The sequence below is a fragment of the Lutzomyia longipalpis genome, chromosome 2 (genome assembly GCF_024334085.1).
Source record: "Lutzomyia longipalpis isolate SR_M1_2022 chromosome 2, ASM2433408v1".
Classification (NCBI taxonomy): Eukaryota; Metazoa; Arthropoda; class Insecta; order Diptera; family Psychodidae; genus Lutzomyia; species Lutzomyia longipalpis.
The window spans coordinates 8,835,457-8,856,741 of NC_074708.1; the positions used below are offsets into that span (position 1 = coordinate 8,835,457).

Below are 21,285 nucleotides of genomic sequence, written 5' to 3' on the forward strand. Positions count from 1 at the left end.
TCCAATAATGTCTCTCTATCTTATCGGTTATAGCTGATTAGAGGGGAAAAAAGAAGTCCAACAGAGAGATTATTCTCACAATTTATTTTTATTTATCTTATTGAGTGTGGCTTTAAGATTCTCATAAATTTCCCCATTACTCAATCCCAGTGGGGAGTTTACAATGAAATCTGGCGGTGCAATGGCATCCACGAGGGATACAGCGTCGTCCTTGATGTCCTCCAGAAGATACAAATAGGCCTCCTCGTAGAGATCGCTGTCTTTTGCTCTCAACAGGAAACCTCCCTAAAATATAAGAGAAAAGAATCTTATTATTTTTTCTCCATCAAAAGAGGTCAGAGTTTAATCTCTTTTCTATTCACCTTCTGAAGATAGGACATGTACTGTAGAATAATGTAGCACCCATAGAGACTCAGCAATTTTGTCAGCACGACCTTTTCTGCAGTGACCCCATTTAGGTTCAGAATAAATTTGTAGAATGTCTGGAATATCATTCGTTGCCCGTACGCCAATGCCAGTGGTATTGCATTGAAGACCTGAATTTTGTGTCGAATTTCTGATATTGAATCATTCCCTCCGCTCTGAATCTTTTCCGCTTTATCAGCTGTCTTCTCAAGTAGGTAGCAACATAGCCAATCCAGTGTTGTGAGGAGATCTGGGGAGGAAAACATAAATTTTGCGAAAAATTCTATTGAAAAGAAAATCGTGGTAAAACTCACTTTGTGGCTCCATAACTTCTTGAGGGGTATCCCAGTGAAATTTAGTTTGAATAATTGTTGGGAGATCAGCAAAGAAAGCAGCCGATCCGTAGGGTGACTTTGTGCGAAATTCCTCGTGACCTCTGAACCGTGTGGCCAGAAGCCAATTGGAAGCCTGCTGAATTAGCACATTATTTGCCCCCTCGTACGTGCAACTGGCATCATTGTCACTCCGTATGAAGCCCAGCTGTGCTGCTCTCAGATACCCATGACCACCACATGCCTCCCGGCAATCCTGAACTGCATCCCTTGCTGCCCATGTTGTGATGGCCTTAGCCACGGATGACAGGGCGTGCATCTCAATACCCTTGCTCAGCCCAATGTCACCGCCACGCAGGGAGATCTGCTTGATGGCATAGTTGGCGTGATAGAGCCAATCGACAAAGGTGAGCGTGGCAAAGGCAATGGCCAGGTGTGGAAAGAGACGATACTGCTGTGTCTGGTACTCAATTACCGGCAATTCAGCGTCACTGCCTTCCGGTGAAAATTGTCGTCTTGCTGCTGAGTAACGTATTCCAATTGTGACGGCTTTGACGATGTTGTACGTAACACCACAGCAAATGGCCACACGTCCCTCGGATAAAATTCCCAGAATGATGCTGAAGCGCTTCTTGGAGTCCTCAACGCGTGTTACAAATTCTCCGGTTGGTGTGACTTCACTCACGCGTGATAACATGTAGGTTCGTGGAATGCGACATTGTTGGAACATCACGAAGCCATTGTCAAGTCCATTGAGGCCAGCCTATTTGTTTTAAAAGGATATTACATTACAAGGATTATTCTTTTCTTCTCCCTTTCTGGACATTTTGATCATTCAAAGATCAACCTACCTTCTCACCAAGATCTCCGATCAGGACCCCAGGAAGTGATTCCATTGTATCTGGATCCCGAAGGGGCACAAGGAACCCATTGAGACCATGATGCATCCCATCAGGTGTATAGAGTTGCGCATAGATGATGGCATGTGTCCCAGTTTCCGCTAAATTTGCTGCCCAACATTTAGCCGCCTCAAAGTCAGGTGTGTGAATGATAAATTCCTCCGTTGCTGGGTCATACGTTGCCGTAGTTCGGAGCCCACGTGTATTTGTCCCATGGGCAATTTCAGTCACGGCAAATGTACCACAAATCTTTCCTTGTTTCGTAAGTTCAATGATATCCGCGAGGGCATCCGTACCGAGGGATCTCAATGTGCCAGAGAAGAGTTCAAGCGACAAGAGTAATTTTCCCGGGAAGCACGCATCGTAGGAAACAAGAGCCATGAGGAAGGTTTTGGCAATTTTGGGGGAAATATGTGCACTATCGTAGATAATTTTGTAGAATTCTTGAAAGAACTTCTTCTGGCGCTTCTGTGCCAAATCACGTTGCTCCTTCACGGGGAGTGTGTAGTTTGTGTGGGCAAAAAGTGGATCACGACTGAGATAATTCCAAATTTTGTACTTTAGCTGCAGAATGTCCTCCCCATCGAGTATTAGGGCCATCTTGCGCCAATTGAAACGTGCCCGTTGCCGATACACCGACAACGGTCCATCGGGCAAATCTGGGAGAATATCCTCAATTCCACTCATACCTCTCAATTAAAAAAAATGTTCAAACGAAACTTTTTTCTTTCCCCAAAACTGCTTCGCTTTTCTTTTCAACTAATTCCACGTCTTGTTGGCACACTCAATTGTTACGGTCTGCTGAGAAAGTCCAGGACTTTAATGGTGCAATGCGGCTACTTCTTGGGGCAATTATACCATGTCATCATGATTTAATAAACATTGCAAATTTATACATTTAACAAAATACACAGAATGAATTAATGGCCCCTCCCCACCTTTCTCACGAATAATCCACTAATTACGCCCGAGGAGTTTCTTAAATTAAGAAAACAGAATCTCATACTAAATCCAAATACTAATATTTTGCTCTAATTTTAAGCAAATTCGCTCATAGGGAAAAAATACAAATACTTTTGTACTCTCTGTTTTGCCGGGATTACGCACAAATCCTCTTTTTTTCTTAAACAAGAATTTAATGAAAATATTTAATAATTTATCAGGGTATTCAACAACCAAATAAAATGTACTGGTAAGCTGACCAAGCTTACGGGAGCTGTGTTTCTTTCAGTGTACCAATTTTGTGAGAGCAAACTATAACGCGAATTAATTTAAATACACGCAAAGTCGGGAAAAGTAGAAAAGTCATACGCTAATAAATCTTTAGAAGGCCATATCTCGAGAACGGATCCATAGATTTTCATAAATTTTTTTTTGTTTGAAAGGTCTTGAAGTCAGCTATAACATATCGAAAAATGAAAAAAATTTATGTCGCCATTTTCGAAAAATTCGAGTTCAAAATTTTCGAAAACTTTGTTTTTGACTTTAGCGCCTCTTGCGGTCATTTCTCGAAGTTGCAATGTTCTAGACATTTGTAGGGTTTCTCGAAACCTTTCATTTGCGCTTGAGTTGATCAAGATCGGACTTGTAGAACCCGAGATATGACATGCCAACTTTGGAAGGCTATATCTCGAGAACGGATCCATAGATTTTCTTCATTTTTGGCATGAGGCTAGATAATATGGTCAGCTACAACATATCAAAAAATGAAAAAAAAATTATGTCGTCGTTTTCGAGATATTCATCGAAAACTCATCGAAAATTTTGTTTTTGATTTTTGGCCCCCTAGCGGTCACTTTTGAAACTTCGGATGTTCTAGAGAGTTGTAGGGTTTGTTGAGATCTTTCATTTGACCCCGGGTTGATCAAAATCGGTCAAGCCGTTTTCGAGTTATGGTCGATTTTCGATGAAAAATTGTGGCGGCCATATTGACTAAACGGCTTGACCGATTTTTGAAAATGAGGTATCGTTGGAAAGCTCTTGATGGCCCCTACAACATATCAAAATTTCAGATTTTTAGCTATCACAGGGGCTGAGATATAGCGAAAACAAATTTTTGAGGTTATTCAAAATGGCGGACGGGGGGGTGGGGGGTTGGATTTGACATCATAATCGGATTTCTTCAGGTCGATATTTAAACTTTGCCGTTTACCGCAAGTCTCTATCTATTACCGTTCTCTTGCAATTTAAGTTTATAATCCGGCCGGACGGCCGGACGGCCGGCCGGCCGGAAAAAAAAATTTTTGGCGCATACGTTTTTTGGAATGTGGGGACCCTAATTCGTGCTCATCCCAAGTTTGAGCCCGATCTGACGACTTTCGATTTTGCTCGGTACACAAAAGCTGTGTCTGAAAGAAACACAGCTAAAAGCTTTAGACAATTTTTTTTCAATCCCTATCTACTACCTCAGTCAGGATTTTATTTTATTTTATAATCTCGCTTTGCCTCGCAATTTCGATTTGCAATTTTGACCAATTTCGCTCTTAAAGGCTACATATTTGTTTTTTTTTTTAGAAAATAAAGATGTGTGAATTAGGATCACAGGAGATTTAATAAATTGCAAGAGTGTCCCTACTAGTATAAGTACATAAGTTAACTTTTTTTTTCTTTTTGTTATTATTTATTTGAAAATCTAGCCCTACTCTCGATCCTGATCGTTGGTATACCGATAGAGTGTTTGATATGTACGCTTTGCCCGGAAATATTCATCAATGCGACAACTTGCATAATGCCAGTAGCCAAATTCAATTTCCTGGTAAACATTTACAATTGACCAGAGTGCCCAAAAGAGGTGTGATGCCATTGTGAAGCAGTCAATTTCCTTTTGAATTTCATGCATTTCCTCATCACTTGCTTTGTATTCGTCATCATTGTGAATCCTTCGCAGGTATGCCGATATAAAATGTTCCTATTTCCAAAGGATAACAGTTTAAATAAAAATTAAAGTAATTTTATTTTTATCACTCACCCTTTGCTCTTGATTTGGAAATTGCTCAGGTTTGTGAACGTAAAAGGGGTAGTTCTCATTGGATATGTAGTCAAAGGTCCATTCGATGAAATGATTGGCAAAATCGAAGCCACGGTAGTTGTAGGAGCAGTACTCAAAGTCAATGATCATTAGCTCAGGATCGCATCCGTCGTTGCTGTCTGAAAACATCTGAGAATTGCCACTGAGAACGGAATCACGCGTATTATCCAATTCCCCGCCGATAGAATCCTCATTATCATTGAGGGATCTCTTACGCGACATTTGCCCCATTGCATTGCCATTGTCCTCACCAAGTGTGGTGGGATCATGTGCTGAATCACCCTGTGCAGCTGATAGCAAAATAGATTGAAAATTCGCATTCAAACCATCACTGAAATGTGGCATATCCGTGTCATCGCTGCAATGGTTATTGTGTCATGGAATAAGAGAAGAAACAAAGAGAAGATCAAGGCTTTTGGGGTATTTGGCAGGGTTTATAATAAGAAAAAATAATAAAAATGTAAAAAGAAAATATTATATCAATACCACTGCGACTTTTTTTTTGCATCAACAACAACAATTGCTTGTGGAGGAGTTTTTTCTGGGGTGTTTTCTATTGTTTTTATACATAAATTTAGAGCAAATTGTTGCATTTATTGTCGCAAAAGTGATTTTCCATGTAATTTCAATTACATTTTCAATGCAGAACAGAATGAAATTGGAATATGCGAAACTGAAAATGGAATATGTGTGAGAAAAAACAGACAATTATTATTATTTTTATTCTATTCATATTTTTCCATTCGGCACATTTTTCTCTATAATCTCTCATTTAATATGCGCTATACTAAAAAAAATAAATAAAAATAGTTTATCAGTGGGTTTTTCTTGGGATTGCTCCATGACAATCAATTTAAATATTTACAATATGATGGAGAAGTTTACACAAACACAAAGAACTTTTTTTTTGATTAGAAATACCCAAAAAGAAATATTAATTTAATTGAGTAAAGAAAACTCGTTTCTGTGCCAAAGAGATGGGATATGAATAAAATAATTTATAATAAAATTCCCATTTAATAATTCTTAGATAAGATTCATCTCACCTTATTCTCCTATCGACAGATTCGTAGTCTTTGAACAGAATATTCCCCTCTTGGAGGTCATTGTGGGAGAAAACAACCGGAAATTCCGGGGATTCTCTCACAATTCGCTGAAACCAATTCATTTCGGCGCGAAAATTGATCTTACGCAGCTTCTCCAACTGTTCAGCCTCATCGGGGCTTGTTGGTTGGAATTTGCAAAGGACCGAATCGGCCGTCTTGAGCCACCTGTCCATCGTACTCCACAGCCAGTCGGGCTCCTTTGACACTGGAATGTTCAAACTGTGAATTTCAGCGGTCTTCTCTGCAATTCTCGCTGAAATTCTTGGATTGGACAGCTCCGGAGTTCTCAGAGCTCGTGCCTATGGAAAGAAATTAATTTTTTTTTAATGTTGTAGCTGTAGCATCGTAAAAAAATCCATTAAAATATTTTTTTCTTTCAATAAATTTACTTACAGGAATATACTGCTCAATACGACCCCCGGGAAAGATTCCGTGCAACTTTGGCCCCAATTTCCTCTCACTCAGCAGTGCAAAGACAACTGTTTCCGTTAACATTGTCTCCAATGCTTGTTCCCCGTGTGTGTGCCCATAGATTCGCAGGAGCACCTCACGTGGCTCATAGAGATTCCCATTGCGCAGGAAATCATCAGCACTACCCTTCCGTGGACGTTTGGGGATGAGGTTGATGGGTTCCGTGGGAATGGTGGACGAAGCTGAGATTGAAGATGATCTCGAGGAATTTCTCGTACTATCCGGTAAGCTAACGTAGTACAAATAGTTTGAAAGGCCACCACTTATGCGTTTGAGCTTGATCTCATCCGCTGAGACCGTTTTCCAGGCACCAGTTAGGTAATCTCGACAAATACGAGCTGCCAAGTCTCTCATTTCGCTCGGAGATTTTGATATCTATTTTACAAACAGAAGAGAAATAAGCAGTTTATGAGAATAATATAAAAATAGCAAGAAAAAAATGAACAAACCAACAACGAGGGAAACTTTCACATTTGCAAATTTCATCACAACTACATATGTAAATAGGAAATGCCCCGAAAGATTTTATGTGCACAGTGCAATCGTACCTTTAAATGTGAAATCCCCAAGATGTTTTAGCTATTTCGAGATATTTCTTTTCAAGGTTTCGATGCGACCGCAATTTACGAGAATTAAGTATTATACAGAAAAAAATCACTTCAACTTAAGCAAAGAGGTTTTCCTCACGTTAATAATTTCACATCCACCTTTCGTGACAATCGATCCGTCAATAAGAGCGCAATTATATCTCTATACGTTCCAAAAAGAGAATTTTTCTTCATAAATTGAGGGGAAAACACGGCGCATGTCCTTTGGGAAAAATGTGCGAAAGACGTTGGTATTTTCCAGAATGTTTTTCACTCGTTTAATTTGATTTTTTAATTAGAAATCTTTTTATTTCCATGAGCAAAGTAAAAATCCACAAAAGAATAAAGTTAAGAAAATAGAACTACCAACACTTACAAAGTCCGATGGAGAGATTATTTTTGGTAATCTTTGCAAATCCATTGATGCTGCTTGCGTCTTTACAACACAACAACTGAATGAGTGAGAAAAATCCCCTATAGTTCGCGAATACATTTAATTTTTTACACACAACTTGCAAAACACGTTTTTATGCGGCCAATGCGACAAAGAGAATGAATTCGCGAAGAAGAAAAAACGCAATATTTCGTATATTATTGTAAATTATTCTACACATGTGTAAAAAGTTCTTTTTACTATTTTTTTTACCGACTTTCGTGACGCAATTAAGGTAGTTGATTGCCTGTGTTTTATATGTAATTTAAAAGTCCCCACATAATGTTAGTCGCAAAGCTCATATTACAAAAATGATGATTGATTTTTCAATTTTCATTTCATTTTTAGAAATAAAAAAAAATTATGTTTAAGTATTTGTGAATAAGTAGCAATTTTGTGTTTGTATTGTTTTTCAATTTCCCTCAAACTGAAGCTTAGGAAAAATTACGCTCTACGAGGAAAATTTTAAATGAAAGGAGTTTAGTCATTTTTAAAATATTGAGAAAAATATTATAAAAGAATGGAACAAAAAGAAGAAAGAATATAGAAGATCAGTGAAAGAAACAATGGGTGCTAAGGAATTCTAAAGGCACCAAAGAACATTAAAGAAAATAGTAAAATCCTTTTGCTTTTTAGGCTCTCCAAGTATGTAAAATATTCTTCAATGCAAATAATTGTCAAACGTATATAAATCCAGGTTAAAGAACTTTAGGAGATATTATACATTGTTTTAATTTCTTTTGCAAAAAAGAAGAATAAAAGAAGGTTATCATATTAATTGGCAACAAAGTATGAGTTTATCAGGGATTTCGTCATAGACATGCGATTTTCCACTCGACAGTAGCCACGTTCCATTTATTTCCCTCTATCGCCATACACTTTATTACTTTCTAAAGAATGTTCAGCAAAATACTTTACTCGCTTTACTAATAAATTAGTATAAATAAAATGAAGTATATGGATGATAGAACTAGCGTAAATTACTTTACGACTTGCGGATATTCCATAATAATGCTAAAATGCACAAAAAAGAGTTAAACTGCTTTGAAGTTAATCTTTAAAAAAAATAGAGAATAAAACATTGGCTCAACTCTCTCTACAATATTATGATTCATTGGAGAGTCCAGCAATGTTGTTCTGATTTTTTCTAGATGAACATTAAAGCAAAAAAAGGAATGAAAGAGTTGATAACGTTATCAAGGAAATTGCCTAGCAGTGTTGTCTACTGACAGCAAAAGTCCAATGAGAAGAATCTTCGCAGTTATAAATCTCAAATAAGCTAAACGCAATAAATAATCTTTTAATTCAACTTTACGCTCAAATATTTTACAAATCTTCCCCTCTTCCCCTCAATATTGTATCTTTTAATCATTAATTTTTTTTGCAAAAAATCCCCACAAGTGTTATCTTGACTGTTTGATCACAAAAAACGGATAGATAATGAAAAGAATGTTAGGCGAACTTCAAGGGGTATCTATTACTCGAATATTTAGACGTTTTTATTGATTGAGGCGAATATTACACATTTTTATAGTTTAAAATTATATTTTAAAATTTTATCCGTGTTTTGACAGTTTAAATCACATTTTAATCCAGATTTAACTTTGTTTTGATGATATAAAAATGTCGTAAAGTTTTATTTGCAGTTGTTAAAGAACATCTTAGATTCAATTTTAAGAATTTTGATTAAAAAAAGAATTTTGAACATAAATTCAATCGCAATTTTTGCGACCTTTTATTTACATTTCTTTTACTTATTATTGTTTAATTGAAACTATCCTGAAAGTATTATTAATTCATGCAAATACATTCCGAATATTTATAACAAAAAGATATCCGCAAATTTTTTTCAATCCAGATAACAACCCCTTGGCGGAAATTCATCGATAGCTCAACTATTGAGAGATTGATCTACTTATTTCTTAAAAAAAAAGTTTATTGAGCACAATAAATTTTGCGGAAGAAAAAAATACGTTTTTTTCGCAAATTTTATTGCCCCGCGAGATAATTGGCGTTTCTGGGCCGAAGAAAAATAGCGCAAAAAATGCCAAGGGGTGAAGGAAAATGAAATGTATGAAAACTTGTGACGAAGTGCAGATAATGTGGTGCGCAATTGAGGGGCTCGAAACACACAGATAACGCACACAGCAGGTCAGAAGTTCTATTTTTGGCACAAATAATTTGTTCGGTATAATATCTCAAAAATTTCTTGTATAACATTATGTAGTATGGCATGATGTGATGATGGGGCTCTCACAGAAATATGTAGATATGTTGTTTTTACCTGCAATGTACATAAGAAACCTTTTGAAACTTTCTGGTACCGCAGACAAGTCCCAAAGAGCTTGGCAGAGTTGAAAGCATTTTTTTTTGTGTAAACACCTTTTCCACGCAATTTGTTATTTAATTCGAATAGGGGGAGGATGTGGCATATTTTTCCCACCACCAAAGAAATAATAATAATGCACAATAGATAGGCAGGAAAAACATACCTTTATCGGCGAAATCATTATTGAAAAGTTTTATTGTCACGAGGTGAAAAGAAAGGAAGAAAGGAAGCAACGAACTAAAAAAAGAATTTTTATACGAATTTTTTTAAGCTGGAAAATCTTTACAAAACTTTTTAAAATTTGATCACTTTTTCATCGGAAGATTTTGGCCTCTTTTTATGCCTCACAAAAAGCAATATTTCTATTTTTTAATTTATGATTCACGTTTCTCCACGCACGTATTCAACGTATGACGAATGAATGGAAACTAACCGCGTGCAAGCGAAAGATGCCCGATACACACAGAAAAATTTTTCATATTAGTCGAATTTTTGGTCAAAATTTCTCTGTGTGTAGACTCGAATTGCGAAATCGGCGAAATTCTCATGCCGACGAAAATCATGTGGATGTTTCGGTAATTAGGTTCGAAAATATGCTGATACGATAATAAAATTTGAACTCAACGAACTTTTTTCTGCATTTCGACAAAATTCATGATTTCCGTGTTTATTTCCCGAATTTGTGGGCATAAAACGCATTTTTTGGGCTCCTGGGGCACTTACGGGTGCTCCGGGACCCCCGGGGAGCTCCTCCGTGCGGAATTTGGGGCCCGTGGAAATTTTGACGGTTGGGGATTTTACACGCACTTTTTTTTCCCGGAAATGGATTTTCGCGAACTTTTCAAACCAATGATGCCATTCGACGCGGCGTCGCTTCCTGATTGCAAAAACTTACTTCCGGCCGGAAAATTCGGCGGAAAACGCGAGAAAATTGCAAAAAAGTGAATGTGTGAGGGAGACGGATAGTGGTGACATGCATCCATCTCATTTTCTCTTCAAGAAAAAGTACCGAAAAGGGCGCCAATTTCAAAAAGTAGTCAAAAAAATCATGAAAATTATATGGGGGCGCTACGAAGGGGGGCTCTGGGGGGAAAATGAATGTCGTTGGTGAAAACCGCCTGGTATCAGTAGTCTCTGTACCAAATTTCATCACGATCGGACAAACGGTGTAGAAATGCATAGCTGTACAGGAACGAAATTATAGAGAGACCTATCTTTATTATAGCGAGAAATTTTCCTAGAGAAGAAAATTCAATGAAAAATCTCCTAAAATTTATGAAAATGAAGATTTTTTTTAAAACTATTCTTTATGTTCAAATTAACTAAAGTCGCTTTTGGTACTTAATACACATCATAGCCATACATTGGACCCTCAATGAATGCATTGTGCATGTCTCGTGAATTTCTCCGGATGCGCCTCCCGATGGGCTCCAAATCTGCATAGCATTTGGGGAAGACTCTCTCAATGGCCTCAATTGCCTCGTCCTTTGATACATTCCTCACCGCGAGCACAGATGCAAGAGCTTTGCTTTTAACACCTGCAAAAAAAAAGGAATTAGGATCGTTATCGGATGTGAGAAAGACAACCCCAATACTCACAATCTTGATGAGTTGTTTTAATATTTAATGGGGATGCATCGCCTTGGGTCCAGGCACTAAGGAAGGAACAATGAGCAAGATTTGCAGCTCTAATTTCCGTACAGGCCAGATGATCAATGTTCTGGAAATCCAATTCGTTGCGGCAAAAGTCAAACATGTGGATTAGCTCGTGCGTTAGGACTCCCTGAATCATTCCCTCATTCCGGGAGGAATTCTGGCAGATGACAATCTGATTGAGGACCGGATCGTAGCCACCCGTAACGGAGGGGTCGCATACTTCGCATGAAAAGTGCCGGCGAATATCAATTGGGCATCCCGAACTCTTGAGAGCTCCCATCATCAGCTTCACAAGGGGGCTATTCTTGACGCATTTGAAAACATTCCTTTCGCACTTGACCTTGTCGATATTTTCGCGTCCTTCAACTCCAGAAATTACCTTTGTCCATGATGTTTTGTACCTGTAATGATGTCATTTAGTTTATTTTCTTTTTAATAAGAAAAGGTATCCGGACTTACTTTTCACCTTTCCTCTCCGGATACAAATCATAACCCCACTTGGATAAATCTGTGTCTACCTTTGATTTTGCAGATTGCTCATCTACCTTTGCATCTGCTGCAAATCCTTTTGTCTTTTTATCATCAGAATTAACCATTTCCTATGCAATTCACGATTTTATTATACAATTTTTTTTATTTGATCACTTTTTTATCGGAAGATTTTTGCCGCTGGAAATTATATGGCGCTGTTGGTTGAGGAGAAAGTGAGACGGAGGTATATTTCACGCTTGCCATCTCAGATTCTTTCGCACGTTTAATATAGTTGTCTCGCTCGTACCGCGGGTTTTTCACAAATTCTGTCCAAACTCCGCAGAAACTCATAGGACAATAAGAAGGAAATCACAAAAAACTCCTTAAGTTCAGTATAAATTTTAAAAATAAATTAAATTGATTTTAAAACAATAATTAATAAAAAAAAAAAATAACAATAAAAAATCACAAATTTTAATCTCATAGCATGACTTCAAGTCATATTTCTTTTATTTCATCAAATACAGTACTTTTTGTAATAAATATTATTTGAATTTTAAAATGATTGCAAATTAAATGGCAAAAAAAAATTTTTTTTAATAAAAAACACAACTTACTGATTGAACAATATTATAATGTTAAAAATACAAAAATTACATCTCCCTGATATCCGATTGAAAACACGTTAATAGATATTTCCTCTCCTTTTTTTTGAATATCAATCGTACAATTTTTTTCCTTAATTTCCTTTTCGAATATTTTAACATTTATATAAATTAATGGAATTTTTTTTATTGAACAGGATTTTTATATGCTAGTTAATTTAATTTATTCTTTTAGTTTTTACTTCCATTCGGCAAATTGACTAATTTTTCATTCTTATTTCCTTTTCAAATATCAAACTTTTCTTATTAACATTTAGTTTACTTTTTTTCTGCATTAATCGTCTTAATGGTAGTTCAAAATCTAATAATTGTATCAGCATTATTTATTTTTCTATTTTATTTAATTTTTTAATTTGGAATGCTTCTCATATCACTTGGCTATTTTTTTATTTTATATCTTCTATTTAATTACTTTTTTTCTTTTTGTAAAATAAACTAAATTTCAATTCAATTGAAATGGATACAAAAAACTTTTTTTTCACTAAATAAATCTCTCATAAATATATTTTATTTAATATAATAAATATATATTTTTTCTATGTAGGAATGAATATTCTCTCGTGAATATCAGGATTCTGCAGAAGTTGGATTGAAAATTGTGTAGCTTTAGTTAATCATGCTTTAGCTCTTTATAATGCTCAGAAAAAATGGGATTCTTCATTCATTTAAAATTCCGTACACTAAGAGGTCCTTCGTAGTGACTCAGAGGACGTGGGATTGTTGATCTATCTGATTCACTGCAAAGAAATTTTGAAGAAATGTTAATTAAATTGCATTCAAATTAAAAGAATTTAAATTGATTCCTTCTAATTGAAAAAAAAAGAGATTGCAAACTCACCAATGATGAGCACTATGGGGACGAGGAAGAGCCGTCCCACCGTGTTCCTTGAGCATCACACAATTCCTGCTTTTGCTCATATTTGGCGCTGGAGATATTTCAGCCGTCGTCACCTGAATCTGTCGATTCGGTGAGAAAATCTCATTCAGTCGGGATCGTGAATTTGGTGCATCCTCCTGCGGAAGAACATAAAAAATAAATTTTCCCATTTAAAATTCAAACCAACATGCTAATCAATGTTCAGAGTGCACTCACCTCACTGCTCTGTGAACTAACTGTGAGGACATTCTCCTGGGAGAAGTTGAATATGCTGAAATGTGGGGATCTGGGCCATGTTGTGGGTGGCGGGGATCGAATCATATGCTCCTGCACCTCGGGTAGTGTGAAGGGATCCGATTCGAGCTCAGGATTGAACTCCTGCGACATGAGGATGGCATCATCGGACACCGTATCGTCCAGCGTGTCCACCAAGCTCTCACGACTCGCAAGGATTTTCTGCACAAAGGGATTGTCCTGACGCGATAGTCGCAATGCCTGCATGTCCTGATCAATATCACGACACCGTCCTGGGGTGAGTGTGAGGGTGGATATTGATGGGGAGGCGGCTTTGGTGGCGGCATTCATTTGCGTGCAACTATAGCTAATCACTAAATATAAATTGTGAGAAGGAAAAGTTGAAAAATTAAATAATCACCTCTTATTTATTCATCACGTCACAAATTTAATTATCTTCTCAATCGATTCATTTTCCAACACGAAGCTTTCCCTTCATTTCTCTTTTGCAATTTTCTTCACCCCCCCCCCCCCATACATAAAGGTGCCAATCATTGTGATATTATACAGGAAAAACAAAGAGGTGAAATTTCATCAATTTCATTACGCAAAGAAACAATTATCTTCACCTCACGCGTTTTGTTCTCTTATCATAAACATTTATTCGACGATTTTTTTTCTTTTCGGAACAAATATTGAGAATGAAAATAGAGCATCTTTATCAATTTTTTTTCACTCTCACTCTCACCATGTTTAACAAGAATATTTATACAGAAAACCCACACATATTAAAAGAAAAAAAAATGTACCCTTATCAGAAAATCCCATTAGTTTGGATTTTCTTTTCGTCAGGTGATGGACAATAATAATTTCACTACAATAGGTACCTTTTTGCGTGGTAATAATGCGTCACGTTTTATCAGTCTGAAACGCATGAATTCATTTCTTTTCACGTTATTTTCTAAAAGATTAACTGACATGAGAATAAAATATGTTAACCATGATTTTTTTCTTTTGAGATTTTTAAAGCAAATTAAGCGAAATTTTAAGAATCTTAATTCAGAATTGACTATAAGGCGGTTCTAAAGTCAAATATTACGATAATTTCAAAGAATAATCCTAGGAAGAGTATCAAAGGCAATTAGCCCAATTTGCCATTTTTAGTAGACAAGTAATAAGTTGTAGACGCCTTAGTGAAAGATATGGCGTCTTCGTTAACCCTCCGATCTCCATGGGTAAGGCACTTATGTACCTGTACCTACATAATATGCGTTTTACAAATTAGGTAAGTTTCTGTAGACAAATAAAGTATTATTGACTTCATGCTAAACGCCAAGATGATTTTCAAACTAAGGATCTTTAATGTTTTGTTTTTTTTTTTTTAAAGAAATTTCAAAGAAATTATTTGATTAATGAGATAATTTCAGAGCATTTTTACCACGCGATGAAAAGGAAAAACAGAAGATATTTCAAAAAATTTTTACTTACTTCTATCAAAGGATTAGAGGGTGATTCAACAAATAAATAAATAAATAGGCAATAAAAAAATTGCACTTCCAAATCGTAGAGAAAAATTACTAGCAACATTTTCTTCTCGACCCTGTCTGGTTGATGTCTCTCACTGTAGTGATCGGTCTGACCGAAAATCTAATAAAATGACCAAAGCTCAAAATTTGTGTATTTCTTCTTTGTTTTAAGGTCATTGCCAATAACTTTAAGATTTGGCTTTTACTTGCAATATTTCCATAAAAATTGCAAAATTCATGAAATCATTTTAAAAAATTACCTATATATAACAAAACATTTAATGCCTTTTACAGGTCTTTTGAAACTTATGAAGAAGAATAATCATTTCTGCTCATAAAAAAATAATTTCTTTTTAGCCATGACAGGGTGTTTCTCACATAACTAGTTCATTTAAAATCCCCCCATAAAATGTAATGGATGTACAAAACTTTTTGTTGGTTGAAATGGTCAAATCCACGCAATTTAGAAATTAATTTTCTCTCGAATTGAATCGATTTATGAGGGTGGGCTTTCATATGTGTAAAAAGTCCTTTATTACACGCTTCAAATGAACTTGCTCTGACTCTCTTTCTCTTTCTGGGCAAAGGATTAATTTTCAGTAGCCCCAGTACTTTAATCACGTTCACCCCTCTCACAGTTTTACAGCCCCAACTTGAATTTTCCTCAAATATCGATTTTGTGTGAAAACACGTAAATTCGCCATCAGAATTTTGCATCCCTTTCTATTGCATACTTATGTAATACCTTGGTATATTATGTAAACTCCACATAATGTCACTCACCGGTATTGAAACGCTCATTTGGGGAATGGGGGAAGAGGAGTCTGGTTTAACCCATCCTCACTTTTTGTATGATATATCATACGCAAAATTGGTAGTTTTTGATTAATTTTTATGACGCGAATTCGCAAAATTTTCCATCCGGGTTAGTGTTTTCCACTTTTATAAACCCTAAACTCTTTATATTAATTTTCCTGGGTGTTAAAAACTTAAAATAATGTTATTTTTTGACAAAAATATAAGTGTATCCAATTGCAATGTTGTCCGGGAACCATAATGTGTGTATTTTAAGTGACAATTTCCTTTTTCTCCGTAGTATTTTGTGCAAAATCATTTATTTATTAATAAAACATTGTGAATTAACCAAAATATCCGTCTCCGGCCGTAAATTATTTAATATTTTACGCGAAAAACATCTGCGTATGATATATCATACGTTGGTTGAATTGAGGTACTTTTTAGGTTAAAGTGCGAGTTTATTTGTGATGGAAGATTTAAGGGTTTGGGGATGAAAATATAAATTGCAGTGAAAAGGAATGCCAGGAAGTGCTAAATCAAGTACATCGTAAGTATTAAGAAGTACCTAATACCAGGAAATATAAAAATTATAGCGAAAATCTTGATTTTTGTAGGTCTGAGAATGAAGAAGGATAGTACATCCGGCTCTATCCGGAGACTTGTCAGCATGCTCACAAGAAGTCTCCGTCCTAGAGCAAACCATGCAACATGAGATGGTTATTTTATTTCCTGGCTACGCAACTGTTAGCGATGAGGATAACTGTGGTAATAACGACAAGTTCAGTCTCTATATTCTTAGAACTAGAACTCTACAAGAACGCAGTGAGTTGATTCTGAAACCCAAGAATTGGAGTTCTTTTGGATAAATTAATTAATTCTGGTCCAAAATCTAGCCAGAATACTTAATTTCAGCATAAATTATGTAATTTATGCATTTAAATAAATTAAAATTGTTGTTTCCACACTGAGAAAAAAATAGATTTTTTCAACCCCCTTTGTTCAAACGTATGATATATCATACGGTGTCTACCGACGCCCCCATGGGGGCTAAAATTTTTTTTTTCAGGAATTATATTTCTTATAGGCTTATTAGTCAAACTCTAGAAAATGAAGGTCCTAGGTACAGAAGATCTATGACCTCGTTAGCATGGGTTAAAAGGAAAAATCCTTCAATTGAAATTGAAGATTTTATTGGGGAATTTCAATAAAATGTAATTACTTTTTTTTTTCTTTACGTTATGATTGTACGGGAAGGTGGAGAAAATTGCGAGATAAAAGGGTAATGAAGGACATAAAATTGCGAAATTTGACACCTCTCACAATATAGAGGAGGACATATTAAATGTGATCCTTAAAATTGTTATAAATCTATATAATAAAGAAAGGCCTGTTTGTTGGTAATCGTCGTTCCGACTTTTCTATACAAATCCACACCGTTTGACCAATCGCGATGAAATTTGGTACAGAGGCTCCTTATAACAGGCCGTTTCAGATGGCCGTATTCATTTTCCCCCCAAAGCCCCCCTTCAGGTAGCCCCCATAGAGATTTCATGCAGTTTTTGCAAATTTTTGAATTTGGCGCCTAAAGTGTTGTATGAAAATGATTTCTTCTCTTTGCATTTTTTTTTCTTTTTCGTTCGATGAGAGCTTCCCATCTATATAATAAAGAAAGGCCTGTTTGTTGGTAATCGTCGTTCCGACTTTTCTATACAAATCCACACCGTTTGACCGATCGCGATGAAATTTGGTACAGAGGCACCTTATAACAGGCGGTTTCAGATGGCCGTATTCATTTCCCCCCCAAAGCCCTCCTTCAGGTAGCCCCCATAGAGATTTCATGCAGTTTTTGCAAATTTTTGAATTTGGCGCCTAAAGTGTTGTATGAAAATGATTTCTTCTCTTTGGAAATTTTTTCTTTTGGGATCGATAAGTGGCCCAAATCTGCCTTTAAACCATCACATTTTATTTTCTCTCTAAAATTTGCGCGAAGCGCAACAAATCCCCGCGAAGCGGGGCGAGGTAAATTGGAGCGAAGCGACAATTTACCTCGTCTTAGAATAAATTGAATCAGTTCAATAAAGATTTTTTTATAAGAAATTTTTTTGAATAAATAAATTTTTAAGGAATTCCATAAACCCTTAATCACAATTTAACTATAAATCAATCTGTAAAGCATAATACTTCATGCTTAAATTAATTAATTAAATTAGGTAATTCAAATCATGCAAAAGTCGGAAAAAATAGCTTAATTTTTCTTAAGACACAAAATAAACGAATTTTCCGCAATTATTCATAACTCAAATTCTCGGATTTTATTAAAAATAAATTCACAAAATGAAAAAATATTCATTTAAGAATTTATTATATTCAGAAAGAATTTGTATTAATTTTACACAACATCGTTTTGAATTAATGAATCACAATTTTCCATATAATTCAACTCTCACGTTTAATTAGAATTTTCGTATTGTAGGTATTATGAAATAAAAACTTCCGGTAAATACATAAAAATATGCACAGATCAGAAAGATCTTTATATCCCAATAAAAATCATATCCTTTTTGAATATTTCTTTTTTCATGCGGCTTTTAACCGGTAAATGATTTAGCTTAAATTACATTTTTCCAAAATAGGTAGCAAGCAACCAACAATTTAATTAATACATTTTCACTGCACAAAAAACTTTGCTTCACAGAGAGCTTTTAAAAGCACATTTTCACTGTCCTCACCTTATGTACCTTATGTAATAAATTCCTACATAATATAAAAGAAGAAAAGAAAGGATGTTAAAAGGACATACCTGATGGTTCAGAGCGGGCTCTCTGATTCATTTCCCGATTCCCACGCTCAAACATCATGTCGTCGATCTCGAGCACCTTCCTCCGGCGCAGTAGGTTGGACAGGAATACAAATGGGCGCCTCCTGATACTAATGCTGGTGGTGCTCTTACCAAACGTTGATGCACTTGACGATGGCATAGGGGATATTTGGGTCACACACATACACACGCGGAATTTCACGTAATGTGGGGGGAATCTCTCGGTGTACCCCCCTTCGACCAGACACTTGCCTGGCTTTTTTTTCGCGCTGCCTCTTCGGCTTTCCCGGCACCCCGTCACTATATTGATTTTCCACTTCTTCACTACCCACTCACTGCTGCCACAAGACTCATTCACTTTGCGGACAGAACTTGGTCACTCACCGAAGACTTCTTCTTCTCACTCTGGCTGTGGCGCACGCATTCTCCTGACCACACAGGTCAGAATTTGCACACCTTCAGTATTCACCTGGTGATGGCTGAAGTGATCTCAATTTTTTAAATTTATTTTTCAAGAAAATGAAAAAATTAAGGAGAGTCCTTTTATCGATTTCCTTGGCACACAATCACGCGGTTGCAGTATAAGAAATATGGATCCCGCAGTAGGAGTGCGGAAATGTTACAATTTATTTTCAAGATTAGTCAACACACTGATGGGCGCCACTTCACACTCACTGCATGAAAAACTAACTTATCTCCCCAAAGTCCGTCTAACTCTGCACATCCCTCGCGTGGAAGGAACAATCAATGGTACTGCTGGCTATGGTCAGTCCCTCTTTGCACGTATTGTCCACCTCATTGAAAATTCAACATTAAATTATTCACTTTAGAGGCGATTTGAGGAGCCCCGAATTTGTGTCCCGTTTCACATACGAAATCCTCCATGGAAGCCCTCGCACTGTGCGCGACAGAGACTCACCAACATAACTCCGACCAGCCGTGTGCGCAGTTGCGCTGATAAGGCAGATAAAGCCCCATTTTTTCCCTCTCCCGTGTCTCCCATAGTCTCCATCTCTATCGCACTCCCAAAGCACGGCTGGAGAGCGGTGAAAAAGGTATTGCGGAGGACATGATGAGAGAAAATTCAATCATGAGAGAGCGCGTGGAAAATGGTTCACCCTCCCTCCTCTTGTGTGAGGAGCAACCCACACCCCCGCGCGTAATTCAATATTTGCACATTAAAGCCACTCACCAAGGGAAGACCCTCTTCTACACAGGGCCCCATCCTTCGCCCCCTCTATTTTAGTGTTGCTACCCTTGCGAAAAAAATAAATCTATTCGGTTCACTGACTTTTCCATCACCCAATTTTTTTTTCCTCAATAGCCAGCGCCGCAAATTGATTAGGTATTTTCCTATTCAATCTATGCACAAAAAGAACATTCTAATTATTTCTTTTTCTCAGCAAATGAAATGCAGTAAGAGAAAATTTTTTTTATATATTTTATTTTATTCTATTTTAAATTAAATTAATTATATGTATAGTTCTTATAAAAATGTATTCAACTTTATATGCCAATGCACCGGTTTATCATTTTCATGGGAAAATTGATAGTGAATTTGGAGATGGACGCAATAAAAGGAAAAAAATAAGTATTAATATTTGGCCTAATTCAGCGACCAAAAAATCCTTGAAATTCGCTTGAAATCGTGAAATTTCTGTACAAAATTTAAAAATTTCAAGGGTTTCTTGGTCGCTGAATTAGGCCCAATATTAATTTATTTCAATTTTATTTCAACAAAGTTTAAAGATGTTGAATGATTTAAAAAGAAGTTGATTGATCCTGCGTCCGATGCTACCATCGATATCTACCTACCAATTTTTCTTTGAAAATGGCAGAAAGGTAGATTCATTGGTCGAATAATAACTTTAAAAGTTGTTTTTAATTAAATTTTTATTATATTGCTTCAAAACTTAAAAACAAACCTTCAAATTCTCTAAATAAGTAATTGGTGTAATAAACTTGTAATTTATTTCCTTGATCTGATTTCAGCTTATCTATGCTAATTACACCAATATATAATTCTTTGCATTGCTCCAAATATTTAACGTAAAAAAATTATCAAGCCTATATCAGTTTCGTTTTGTTAGTGAATAAGATATTGGCTGTATGATTGATAAGAATATGATATAATTAAAAGAGGAAAAAAACATCTAATCTTTAATTTAAAAAAATAAGTAAAAAGTATTTGGAATAAAATATTTTACCAAGCCAATATTTTAACAAGCCCAAAAAATATTTAATATTTATTTAACTGATAATATCAATTATATCATATCATATGGTTTCATTTTTACCAGTACACAAAAGAATTATTAGAAAATTGAGAGAAAATATCAGAAAAACGTCTTCTGGCTATCGTCGTCCTATGAAAGCAAAAATAAATCAGTTACTTCTGTTGGAAAAGTAAATTCAACATCAACAAAAAACTTTCATACAAAGTGATGTCCTCATGACCTTATGAAATGCTAAGAAAGTTGTCCTAAAATAAATAATCTATAGGGCTGGAGATTGGGGGAGAATCTTCAATATTTATCATCCCTTTTAAAGAAATGCCCAAGACTTGATGTCCTGTGGAGGAAAAAATCAATGAGATGTGAGTGGGGGGTGTTGATGGTTTTTTTTTATTAATAGAATCAATTTGATGTGA

General features: G+C 35.9%; 4 protein-coding genes across 7 annotated transcripts; all 4 read right to left on the reverse strand.

Moving 5' to 3' along the window:
- Positions 1-69: 69 nt before the first annotated feature.
- LOC129788988 (peroxisomal acyl-coenzyme A oxidase 3-like) lies at positions 70-3,431 on the reverse strand. The gene is made up of 4 exons (XM_055825564.1): positions 1,589-3,431; positions 720-1,500; positions 363-655; positions 70-285 (listed from the first exon to the last, which is right to left on the reverse strand). Exons 1-4 carry the CDS (start codon positions 2,321-2,323, stop codon positions 76-78), a joined length of 2,019 nt encoding a protein of 672 aa, XP_055681539.1. The 5' UTR covers positions 2,324-3,431; the 3' UTR covers positions 70-75.
- A 582-nt stretch (positions 3,432-4,013) lies between these two features.
- LOC129789016 (choline/ethanolamine kinase) lies at positions 4,014-10,021 on the reverse strand. 3 transcript variants are annotated; one of them, XM_055825619.1, is made up of 7 exons: positions 9,900-10,021; positions 9,754-9,827; positions 9,546-9,605; positions 6,164-6,616; positions 5,711-6,069; positions 4,605-5,022; positions 4,014-4,544 (listed from the first exon to the last, which is right to left on the reverse strand). In XM_055825619.1, the coding sequence occupies exons 2-7, from the start codon at positions 9,769-9,771 to the stop codon at positions 4,275-4,277; spliced, it is 1,578 nt and encodes a 525-aa protein (XP_055681594.1). In that variant the 5' UTR covers positions 9,772-9,827; positions 9,900-10,021; the 3' UTR covers positions 4,014-4,274. The 3 variants fall into 3 exon arrangements, with proteins under 3 accessions (XP_055681594.1, XP_055681595.1, XP_055681593.1); XM_055825620.1 differs by lacking the exon at positions 9,546-9,605 and having other exon boundaries at positions 9,900-10,020; XM_055825618.1 differs by lacking the exons at positions 9,546-9,605; positions 9,754-9,827; positions 9,900-10,021 and adding an exon at positions 7,205-7,511.
- Positions 10,022-10,906: 885 nt separating this feature from the next.
- On the reverse strand, positions 10,907-11,940 carry LOC129789112 (mitochondrial inner membrane protease ATP23 homolog). Its single transcript, XM_055825758.1, has 3 exons — positions 11,706-11,940; positions 11,190-11,647; positions 10,907-11,128 (listed from the first exon to the last, which is right to left on the reverse strand). Exons 1-3 carry the CDS (start codon positions 11,840-11,842, stop codon positions 10,932-10,934), a joined length of 792 nt encoding a protein of 263 aa, XP_055681733.1. The 5' UTR covers positions 11,843-11,940; the 3' UTR covers positions 10,907-10,931.
- A 249-nt stretch (positions 11,941-12,189) lies between these two features.
- Positions 12,190-19,535, reverse strand: LOC129789108 (uncharacterized). Of its 2 annotated transcripts, none has more exons than XM_055825753.1 (4): positions 18,618-19,535; positions 13,476-13,867; positions 13,221-13,396; positions 12,190-13,119 (listed from the first exon to the last, which is right to left on the reverse strand). In XM_055825753.1, the coding sequence occupies exons 1-4, from the start codon at positions 18,817-18,819 to the stop codon at positions 13,044-13,046; spliced, it is 846 nt and encodes a 281-aa protein (XP_055681728.1). In that variant the 5' UTR covers positions 18,820-19,535; the 3' UTR covers positions 12,190-13,043. The 2 variants fall into 2 exon arrangements, with proteins under 2 accessions (XP_055681728.1, XP_055681729.1); XM_055825754.1 differs by lacking the exon at positions 18,618-19,535 and adding an exon at positions 14,982-15,222.
- Positions 19,536-21,285: the final 1,750 nt, after the last annotated feature.